At 42.2% G+C, this 12,081-nt stretch overlaps 1 protein-coding gene across 3 annotated transcripts in view; it reads right to left on the bottom strand.

Moving 5' to 3' along the window:
* DIAPH1 (diaphanous related formin 1) overlaps nt 1–12,081 on the bottom strand; it is a 96,584-nt gene that overhangs the window by 44,120 nt on the left and 40,383 nt on the right. For all 3 annotated transcript variants that reach the window (XM_080803816.1, XM_080803815.1, XM_080803817.1), the window contains 2 exons: nt 11,076–11,864; nt 10,114–10,228 (listed from right to left, as the gene is read on the bottom strand). In XM_080803816.1, the coding sequence (XP_080659942.1) occupies nt 10,114–10,228; nt 11,076–11,864 (904 nt within the window). The remainder of the gene's footprint in view (nt 1–10,113; nt 10,229–11,075; nt 11,865–12,081) is intronic.

The raw sequence follows: 12,081 nt of genomic DNA, 5'->3' as shown, positions 1-12,081 counted from the left end.
ATGTTAGCAGTCCACAGAAAATGTCAGCTTGCCCACTAACTGATCTGTAGGATCTCCATAAAAACAAGGGTAATACTTATCCAATTCTCAGAGAGACATCAAAACATTATCATGAGAAAAAGCAGAGCAGCTTTTTCTGGAAAATGGAAACTAAATAAAAATGTAAGCTGTGGATCTAGCCAGGTTACTGCAACTACCACCACAAACTCACTTAAGGTGTTTATTAGAAACTTCTCTTCCTACAGTCCCTGCAACTTTGACTCTGAAGGAACAGTCCAAGAATTCATATCTTTAACAAACAAGCTCCTTATGTAATCCTTACACACACTGAAGTTGGGAATTACTGACAGAAACAGACACTTAAGTGCAGGGACTGACTTCAAGATGACAGAAATTTACACAATACTGATACCCTTACTGTTTGGTTGAAGCCTCAGACCATTTAAAAAGACACTTTATCAAATATCAAATCTGAAATCTGCAGATAATGCTGGATGGTGCCATGGGTTTAAAAGATACAGCTTCAGTCTGTGCGTGTCAAGAAGAGTACCAGAGGCACACACTGAAGTTTGAATAGCTAGAACGAGGCTCTAAAACTGGATTTATCTTGGGATAATTAGGAGTTAACAAAGGGGTTGACAGTAAAAACCTTGCTGCACCAGCAAACTCTCCCCAAAGTAGGCCAAGGAATTCTGTCAAGGAAACAAATACAGCATATAGCCTCTGGGAAATTAGGAATATACAATCAGCAGCGAGTTGTATTATGTGCTTCAAGTAACTATTCAGGGTAGACAGAGATGGGATTAGGAATATGTATATCATGGGGTCACAAATATGTACATAACTAACTACCAAGCTGGTAAAAAACAATTTTCTCTTTCAGCACTTTAAAAGGAAGGCTATGCTTTCCCAAAGTTACCAGACTGAAACAAAAACGAAAATATTCTCCAGCCTCTGTGCCCTCCAAAAAATACAATGTTGCTCCTATAAAAGACAGCAGCTGCAAGGGAGGAGGACTCTTTTGTAAAAGGGCAAGTTAACAGCTTCCTGTTGTAATTTACTGATCAGTCCTCCAAATGAATTTCCTGATGGATAGAGGGCAGCATACCACGCAGTTGGTATTTGAAACCAACAGAGGTCAGCTCTCTCTAACGTGATTGCATCACTCCCAGACGTAACAATGACACATCCAAAACAGAAGTGATCCATGTGCCATCTGGTGGCGAAAAGGAGAAAGTGCACACTGCAGATATATCAAATTCCTACAGCTTAGAAAGAATTAAAGTTTAATTATCTTTATCTGATGACACCATCCCTAAATCTCCACCAGTAAGTCTTCTGTGGAAACTAAACCAGCAACCTTCATGCAAAAGTTTCACAGTTTTGCATCAGTGTAGCTCCTTAACAAGCAGCAATTTCTAATGCCCGATTTCAGTGCAGCAAAAAAGAATGAAACTCAGATCAAAACAAAGAAAACAGTACAAGCATTTTTAGTAAACAATCAAAGGAGTTTCAGTTGATGAGCAGACAACACCAAAGACAGCTTATGCAAGCAGAAAAAAGAAAAAAACACAACAAGACCAGAAGTTTCAAACTACGAAATATCTTAAGGTTTATCTGTCTCATTTTACAGATGAGGAAACAAAGAGTCAATGTATGAAGGAAAATTTCTGGTGCAATCTCATTAATGGTCAGATTAAAACGAGGTATCAGTTTCCCTTATCAGATGTTACAGTAAGTAGTTTCTTATTTTTGATGGAAGGGTAAATTGGTACAATCCTACAACCAGCAGTGTGTGCCCCCAAATTTTATTTTTAAGAATTCACTGTGTGCAAGAACACACAGATAAATATGATTTTTCCTACAGTACTACTTATAAAAACCGGTCATTTCTCACTAATGGATCAGCTGTACAAATTTATATTGCATTTCACAAAATACAACTATCCATCCAAGTGGTTCAGTCAGTTAACCAACTGATTCTTGATTTCAGCTTAGGTCATGATTTCAGGGTCCTGGGATCAAGCCCCACATGGGGCTCTGCACTTGGCAGGGAGTTTGCTTGAGATTCTCTCTCCATCTCCCTCTGTCCTTCCCTGCACCCCAACTGTGCTCACTTTTTCTCTCTCTGAAATAAATAAATCTTAGAAGAAAAAAAAAGAATACATCTATTAGAAATAATGAGGTGCATCTCTGTGTAATGATATCAAGAGGTGCTGAATCATATTAAGCAAAATGCAAAACAGTATCTACCACATGGGATCACAAGATTACATTAAAAATGTGTATATGCTCATACTTATGTAATTTTATCTTCAGTTTCCCTGCCCCTTAAATTTCTGGCAAACTTCTATGAAAATTTCCCATATTTCCCCCACCTGAGCTACAAAAGAAAAGGATTTCATTCGTTCCTTTACTAGAGTAACACATGCAGTTGAAGGGTATGTTAACCACGGTCACTCCACGAAAGGAGAGGGAGACTTTTTAATTTTTATTTTTAGTGTACTCTGCATTTGTTGAAATGAAGTACAGGACTGGCTTTAGACAGGACCATGGTAACAGAGAGGAAGACAGAGAATGGGTTCAGTAATGGTGGACGTCCACAGAAGTGCCTCTTCCAATGGCTTCAATTTTCTCAGTGAAGCAAGAAGAAAAACATGCTCAACTGAGAATGAAAATGGGGGTGTTGGGTCTCTGAAGACAGAAAAAGTGAAATAATCATTTAAGAGAATGGGAAGTTGAACGGACTCGAAGTATTTAATATTCGATTGCCTGGCAGGACCAAGGGACATGCAACAATGCAAACTGAGCAGACAGGAGCCAGAAGAATGACCAGTCAGGAGGCAGGAGAGTAAGAGCGTCTGCTCTCCTGAAAGCCAAGGGGAGAAAGTCTATCTCGGAGGACCAGGTGTTTGGTTTTTTTTCAGTCACATTCACTTGCACTACCTATGCAGGGTGGAGATAGAGAGACTTGTTTTGCCAATCAACTATGATGAAATCAGAAAGAGGTAATGGAAGGGGAAAACATCGAAGACAGTCATTATTACAATGATTAGCCACAGAATTTTAGCTGAGGAGGAGAGTGAAGTCATCAAGGAGCAGAAACACAGTGAAAGGGGGTAGGACAAATGGACTGGACGTCCCAGTGGGGTTGGAGGACTGTGGCAGTCCCGGTCCTGAAGAGAGAGACGTAAAAAGCTAGAACATGGGTGGCATGAAGTTAAAATTGGAGAAAGACTGCAGCTGAATGGGTGGGGTAAGGTAGAGGACAAGATCACTGGAAAAGAACAATTCAAGGAACTGTGAAGCCAGCATATTGGTAGGATCACGACCCTTTTGTGTATAATTGCTAAGAACTAAGATGGAAGTGGCCAGGGAGTACCGCCAAGAGCAGGAACAGCCAACCCGGCTGAGAAATAAGGAGTAACTCGGGATGTTAGTAGATGACTGGCGCTGAGAGAGGAACTGGGTGATGTCATGAGATTCAAAATTATGGGGTTCTGGCAAAGAAAAAGGTGGCATGATCTGAAAGTGGCAATAAACAACAAAGAGGACATCTATACCATCTCTGGGTCCAGGTCCACTGGGATGAGGTTTATGGGAGGAAAAACCCACCAGATGCGGGGCAAGAAGGAAAGCAGTGCTGAGGGAAAGCCAGGTCTCTGTTAGATCACCAAGGTGAAGTTGATGTCAGAGGAGCTTTTTCTAGTAATGGAACACGAATTCCAGAGGGCACAAAGAATGGGTTTCAGGTACTCAGGGAGGATCAGAGGAGGAAACTGAATAGGAGATACAAAGAGCCTTCCTGGGATTTGAGTATGGGAGGTGAGGGTGCCCTGGAACTCTGGGGCTCCCTATAGGAAGTAATATAAACCAAGATAAACAAGCTAGTATTAGATACAATGAAATTCAAGGTAAATAGTGATGGAAAGGTTGGGAGTAAAAAGAGGTATGTGAGAGGGGTAGTTTATTTTTTTATACTCCTGATGATGAGAGAGGACAATCCAAATGTGCAGGGCTCAGCATAACCCTAGGTGATAGAACTAGATTTAGGTCTTTTATTATTATTTTCTTTTTTAGAGAGAGAGAGAGAGAGCGAGAGCACACACCTACACTCGTGCAACAGGAGATTGGTGGGAGGGGAGGGGCAACGGGAGAGGCAGGGAGAGAATCTTAAGCAGGCTCTATGCTTGGCACGGAGTCTGACACGGGGCTTGATCTCATAACCCTGAGATCATGACCTGAGCTGAAATCAAGAGTGGGACGCTTAAATGACTGAGGAAACCAGATGCCCCAGATTTTTTTAAATCACAAGGAAGTACCATTTGATATAATGGAACTTCCCAAACACTTTGCACTAATAGTCTGATTCTACTCAGAACCCAAGAATATTAGTAATTAAAAGACAATCCCAACAAATACTCACTTAAATAGCACGAGTCCTTATTCTATACACTTGAGAGGAGTAAGGAACTGATAGAACAGACATCTTTCTGCCAAGAGACTTACTGATAAGGTGGAGCATGTTGAGCTCTAACAAAATCTTGTTTCAAGGGGTTAAAGTTGCAGAAACTGTAAAGATTGACTTGGACTTTTTCTGATAAAGATCCAACTGAAGGAGTGCCACCTAGTGGACAGAACAGGATCACAGGGATGGGGTGCCTGGGGGTCTGCCTTACGTTCAGGTCATGATCCCAGAGTCCTGGAATGGAGTCCCACTTCGGGCTCCCTGCCCAGCAGGAAGCCTGCTTCTCCCTCTCCCACTCCCCATGCTGTGTTCCCTCTCTCGCCGTGTCTTTCTCTGTCAAATTAATAAATAAATCTTAAAAAAAAAAAAAAAAAAGAACACGATTACTGGTAAAAGAAAAAAGACCCTTCAATCTCGGGGGAAAGAAGAGATTGCTTCCCCACCACAGGCTGTTCTTGAAGACTGAACCAACAAAGCTCTGGGAGAGCAACAGACTATTGTTGCCAACAGTTATGACTTGTGGGACAAGAGCACAAACCCTGGGCTCTTGCAGGCTATCGGGAAGTCTGCATTGGGTTTGACACAGAGTCAAATCCTAACTAGAATACAGTTATTGTTTATAAAATTCTTAGTTCCCGGTCAAGATCTTACTTTTTAGCCAGAGTTCTTTCTAAATTACTGCTGAAAACCACCTGGAGAACTGTTCTGATGCTCAAAGTTCCCACAATGCACCTCATACTTGAACAGGGAGGGGGTCTAACACTACATATTGACTAATGCACACCTACTGAGGGTAACTAGCTTATGGATCTTAGGAGCTCCAAAGGTTTTTGGAAGAAAGGAACAAACCTAAACAGGAAATTGCCACTGTACTTAGGACATCAGTTAGCACTTCCACAGTTTCAACACATACTATTTTTCATGGGATCATGTCATCAACAAAAGAGAGTAAAAGAGAGAAAGCTGAATGAAAAACTAGTTATCTCATTCATACAAATAATGACCTTGGTCACCACAGTGATGAAAATGCTCCCCTGAAAAAGTTGAAAAAAAAAAAAAAAGTTTAACTACTGAACACATCCCCAAGGAATTCAAGAGAGAGAGTCAACAAAGAGACTATGATAAAAGAGTCCTTGCTGATCACCATAAGGATGGTGAGAAAGTGCAAAGAACTCAAAGTTTTACAGTACTGCCTATCAGTTCTGAATTCATAATATTCCCTGACAAAGAATAAACTGACTGAGTAAATCTATGATTTATAGGAAGTCAAGAGTTCAAAAACAAGAGACTAATCTTGTTTGGAAAAAATGTGTAAGAGAAAATGTAGTACACAAAGAAAACTGGCTCGCCTCTCTGGTTTCTTCTCTGAATACAAAGGCTCACTTCTTCCTGAACCATAATGACGCAGTGGCTGGAGATCCCTGACCACAGGAGGCAGATGTAAAGAGTGAGGTGGGTGTTCTTGTTAATGTCTATTCCTAGAGTATACAGGAAGTTTTGGCTATCAGTAAAATATAAGGGGGATACAGCCATGTCTAACAAATAACAGTGACCTGTGTTTATCAAGTGAGAGTGGAAATAATGCAATATTATGAAAACTTCATGTCCAAATAACTTCCTCATCAAGTCTGGTAACCAATGGCCTAAAATCATCTAGGCAGGGCTTCCATCGGACTAGATAAGCAGGCCTTATTTCTCCAATTGGATTCACTTTGTTACAGTTGAATATACTAGAAACAGAACATGTTTCCTCTTCTTCAATCCTAAATATCCAGCATTTCACCTACTTTCTCTAATCTGTTGCTCCTTTTTTATACTAAGAGTCACCTGCCAGTTCAAGGACTAAAGAGAAGTGCCTGAATGAAGGAAGTGGTGGCAAAAGCCAGCAAATCCCCTTCTTTCATCTTCTGGATTTAAACTTCCAGAAGTTCTCAGGACAGGGACATATGCTTCTGGGAAGCAGAAGTCACACACTCCAGAGTCTGAGTCTGGTCTCTGGCACTTACGATTTAGCCTAGGAAAAGTTATTCAAGCTGTGTCTCTAATTCTTTATCTGAAGGACAGAATATTTATGGAGTGGTAGAGTATTCATCTATCATTTAACTATATCATCAATATTCAGACTATGAATAAGAGACTTAGAAACTGAAACTGGCTACCTACTTAAAAAACCGGGACTAAGGATAAAGGTCTGAAATTTTATACTGGACATGTTTAAAGTACCAGAAGTAAAAGAAACCTTGCTTTCATACTGAGGAGATGTGGGTCCTCTGAGCGCCCACCTCTGAAGGTGCTAGAGCTTGATTTTCCTTTGCTGAGAAAAACTTTAACTAAGAAATCAAAGCCTTTTTTACTAAGTGTTTTTGGGTTGTTGTGAGCAAGGGGACTATCGGGAAGTCTACACTGAGTTTGCCAGCCTGAGCACCATGAGAAGTTGTTCAAAATCGTATAGGAAAGACAAAGGCAAATTAGTCAGCACGATCACAGTGGGAGTTACACATGGCATGGGGTCCCTACAGCACTTCTGGCTGCTAGCTGAGGCCCCTGCAGATGGTATGAAAGCACCTATTTTGTTCCCAAGAGACACGTTCAACACATCCCAACACTCTATACCTCTTGCATCATCACAGATTTACAGACTAATGCAAAGGAAAAGAGAGCAGGTAAACAGAGAAGGAAAAAATAAATCAGACAACATTAAAAATCCAAAGAAGAAAGAATTTTTAAAAGGGGGAAGTGGTTCTTATTTGGGGGAAATGAATGATAACAGACACAGCAAGGGTGACGAGCAGCAGAGAAGTTCTGTTGTGTCTGAGTGTTGTGGGTCACTCAGGTAAACAGTAAACACTCAGGATTGTATCTGAAAGGAAAATTACATCATTAAGATTTAGAATGTCTGGAAAACTGCTCATGATTTAATTTTCGAGAACATATCCCCTAGTGTTTCCTAATGGAAAAACGAGGAAATTAAGACAGAGTGCCAGTTTAACACCTGAAAGTGCTAACTGAAGCTAAAGATATTTTTTAACTAAAAAAAAAAAAAAAAAAAAAAAAAGATTTTATTTATTTTATGAGAGAGAGAGACAGCATGGGGGGATGGGGGGGGGGTGGGTGTCAGAGGGAGAAGCAGACTCCCTGCCGAGCAGAGAGCTGAATACAGGACTTGATCCTGGCTGGGATGGCGGGATCATGACCCGAGCCAAAGGCAGCCACCTAAACAACTGAGCCATCCAGATGCCCAAGAAGCTAAGGACATTTAAAGACTAGCTAGGAATTTCCTTCATCACAAGAGCAGCAATCTAGTAGCGTGGATTACTACTACCTGAAAATCAATACTCCATTAAACTAAATCAACCAAGTCATATTCATTTTTTTTTCCAGATTAAGATATAGAATTTTCTAAGAATGATTTTTGAGGGGGAAAAAGAGCCAAGGCTGGTAGAAAGTTAAAACCTTCAATGAAAAGAAAGGTAGTCTAGGGCAGAATCTGAAAGCTGAAGGAGCATTTAAAAATGTGGTTACATGGCTGAAAATGAGAAAAGATAAGATAGGGTCTTGCTGGTTTTTTTTTTTTTTTTAAGATTTTATTTATTTATTTGAGAGAGAGACAGTGAGAGAGAGCATGAAAAGAGAGAAGGTCAGAGGGAGAAGCAGACTCCCCGTGGAGCTGGAAGCCCGATGCAGGACTCAATCCCAGGACTCCGGGATCATGACCTGAGCCGAAGGCAGTTGCTTAACCAACTGAGCCACCCAGGTGCCCGTTGCTGGAGTATTTTTAAAACACTATCAATTTACAGTGAAAATAAAATGCCAAGGAAAACCATGAAAGTGCAGAAAACCTCACTATAATCACTAGTAATACAAATGTACAGAAGAAGGGGGTGGCCGAGGTGGGAGGAAAGGGGCCCAGCCAGCGTGCAGGTGCAGTGGTGCTCAGAGCACAGGTGTAAGAAAGGGACTTATACTAGAAGCCAACGCAGGGGTAGATTCTGTGAACTTACAAATTAGGATATCATTTGATTTTGAGTTTCTCTGTCCAACTAGTCTTCGCTGATATACTAGAATAGCCTAAGTAGTCATTATCCCCGGATTTTTCACTAAGCAGGTGGAAGTCAACCCCTTGGCTGCACTTCAGTTCAGCAGATGACAGTTCTTCTAGAGTACAAGGCTACTTTGCTCTGAGTGAAAAGCAAGAGGTCACACCTGAGCCCAGCAATCTTATACTCTCAGATAGACACACCTAACGAGGGGCCACCAAGGGCACCTAGCAGTGTTAGGCTCCTTAATAGAACAAAGTACAGCCTGGTTCCATCAGTTCACTTAAGGAAAAAATAATACTAAATGCTTATTTACTGGGGGTGGGGGGGTGGCACAGAGAAGAGGGGGAAATGCTCAAAAGTTGCACTTAATTTTCATCACTAGGGTCAAAATATACCTCTAAGGAAACAAAAAAACCATAAGATGGAAATACAAAATTATTAGGCTATAACTGTCATTAAATTCAAACACTGGGTCTCTCAGGGGAAATAACTATGAGGGCCCTGTCACAAGGCAGCACAAAACCACAAGAATTAGGAAGTGAAGAAAGAAGAGGGCAAAACAGATCAGCTCTTCTAGAACAAAGGGGAAGACATGAAGGTGAAAAAGAAAAGCAAGAATTTATGCAAAAAACCATGGACCGGAAGACAAGATCACTGGATCTGGTCATTTGACCTTGGACAAGTTACCTATATTCATTTCAAACATGCTACAGAATGGAGATAATACACAACCTGCTTATTTCTTAAGATTTCTTGGCAGGTCCAAGAAATAGTATGTGTTAAAGCACTTGGAAGACTATAAAACACAACAGTAATGTGAGTTGATGGTATTAGTACTTAAGGAGTCCCTCGCTTTCTGAAGAAAGAACAACGAAATGGCAGCTTCGACTTAAACTCACAACAACTGTCTGTGGTGTCAATTAAACACCACAGCTACAGGTCCTTCTGGACTTTTAAAAGAGAAAGAGAGAGAGAGAGAGACAGAAGATAAATCAATCCCCTATCTCATCACAGTTTTCTAAAGAGAAATTCCTTTACATCTGTTACATCTTGTCTCTAATGTTCAAGATACCCAATTAAAAGGCTCTTCTGTATTCTTACCTTTTGAAGCTGGAAGAACAAAGGGCCAGGAAGATGAAAGCATCAGATATTGAAAAGAAATGGAAGAAAAGAAAAAGAATCACACATGGTTGTTATTGTAGACAGTCACTCAATTACCTAACCTGTTAAAGACCGGCCCAACCCTTATTAATTACGTTTGTAGGCCTGGGATGGTACCTTAAAGATAGTGCCAGAATCCTTTCAAGAGTATTATCAAAATGGGCCCATAATGAGCTTTATGTCACCTTAATCTCATATCCCCAACATGTTATACTGATAAAAAATACTTACACGTGAAAAACATTGGGGAAGAAAAATACCAAAACGCAAGTTTTCTTTCCCAACCCCAGTGTCCCGATAATACAAAAATATCTTAATTTCTTCTGAATGGGAAAAACCACCTCTCTTCAATCCTCACCCAGGGAAGGGAAGGAATGGGAGACTGACTTAAAGGATACTCAAAGTCCTATACTGGACCTCTGCATGAAAGAGGAAGGTACTCACTCTTGGTCTGGGCAGAAAAGGTCAGAGTAAGTTTGGCGAAAAGTTCATTGTTCTCAAAGCGGTCCTCCTTCACCTTTGTCCAGAAGCAGTCCTGGGACAGGTCCTCAGCAACAAACTGTGGATATGGGGAGGGTGTTAAGTGTTACTAAGCAGAGCCCTGTACTTTCCATCCTAGAAAACTGACCAAGATGCAGGTGAGGTGGGTGGTGGCTCTGAGCAATGTCTTACTAGAGTGACCAACTGGAGACACAGAAGAGCTGTGCTCCATGTGGAAGGACATAGCGCTTCCAGTTCATTCAAAAGCTAGGTTCACTTATGCTGCTTATCCTCCTCCTAACCTCAAATCCTCTAAACTGAGAAGTACTGAGGCTGTGTTTCACATCTTCCCTTATTCTACATTATATTCTCCCCATCAATTTGGCTAACTATGACACACTTGTTCATTTTATAAGGAAACCCCTAAGCTCCTTTTACTTGGTTTCTGGAAGCAGAAGGCTGAAGCAGAATCATAGGGGCCTCGAACACAGAGAGGAAACAATACTGTGCCATGAACACATGCCCTCTGTAGCTCATTTACGGGGAAGAGGTAGCAGAGCGTATCCATCAATCCACAGCTCTCAGATCAGCACCTTTATCAGCAGCTTACAGCCTGGTGAAATGACTATTATCAAACTGTGGATAACCATGGCACTCATATCCTCAAAGAAAAGGCCAAAAACATTAACTTAAGGATATGTTTAGGTTTTGTAGCAGAGTAAAAGGCTCAAAGAATTCTCCAAAGTGTTGTCTGGCACACAGAAGATGCCTAGTATGTGCTGAGTAAACATAAGCAAGAGTGGAACCTGAAGATAGAAAGATGCCAACCATAAGAAACAGAAGCCCACCTGGGCACATAATACAAAGTAGGGAACTATATTGGTTTCTTAAGATCTATTGAGGAAAAAATGGACAGAAATTCTCACCTTGGACCAGTTTGGCCTTCGGAGTTGCACCTCTGGCTTATAAAGCTTCTTTGGGGTCAATCCAAATGGCAGAACTGGGGCTGCAGGAACTCCAAATCCAAAAGGGGGAGGTGGAGGCATACCCATTCCAGGTGGAGGTGGAGGAATTCCAGGACCTCCAGGAAATGGAGGGGGTGGAGGGATTCCAGGACCACCAGGAAGGGGAGGAGGGGGAGGTGGCATTCCTGCTCCTCCAGGCAAGGGAGGAGGAGGTGGGGGGATACCAGCACTCCCAGGCAAAGGAGGTGGTGGGGGGATACCAGTACTCCCAGGCAAAGGAGGGGGTGGGGGGATACCAGTACTCCCAGGCAAAGGAGGGGGTGGGGAGATGATAGTAGCCCCAGGCAAAGGAGGGGGTGGGGGGATGCTAGCACCTCCAGGCAAAGGAGGGGGTAGGGAGATGGTAGCATCCCCAGGCAAAGGAGGGGGTGGAGGGATGCCAGCACCCCCAGGCAAAAGAGGTGGTACAGAGGAGCCAACACTTCCAGGCAAAGGAGGGGGTGGGGGGACATAAGCATGCCCAGGCAAAGGAGGGGGAGGTGGTGGAGGAGGAATGGTATCACCTCCAGGAAGCGGAGGTGGCGGGGGTATGCTAAGCTCTCTTGGTAAAGGAGGGGCTGGGGGTGGAGTAACAGTGCCAGGAGCAGGGGTAACAGTAGCACTGCTAGGAGGGGCTACAGCAGTAACTGCAGCAGAGAGAGAAGCCATTTCTTTCTTGGCATCTTCCAGTTCCTTGGACAGCTTGGCAACCTAGAGGAACACCAATGGAAGAACTCTTCACTCCACTTCAGGGACCACTGGGGTTGGAAAGGACCTAAAAATTACTTAATCCAGGGTTCTCTTTTTACGCATGAAGACACTGAAAGGAGTCAGACAGATGAAATGATTCACCTAAAGTCACATAGATATTTAGAATTCAGGTCTTCAATGGGATGCCTGGGTGGCTCAGTTGGTTAAGCAGCTGCCT

Source organism: Martes martes, assembly GCF_963455335.1.
Source record: "Martes martes genome assembly, chromosome: 5".
Classification (NCBI taxonomy): domain Eukaryota; kingdom Metazoa; phylum Chordata; class Mammalia; order Carnivora; family Mustelidae; genus Martes; species Martes martes.
This window is presented reverse-complemented; position numbering and strand designations above follow the sequence as displayed.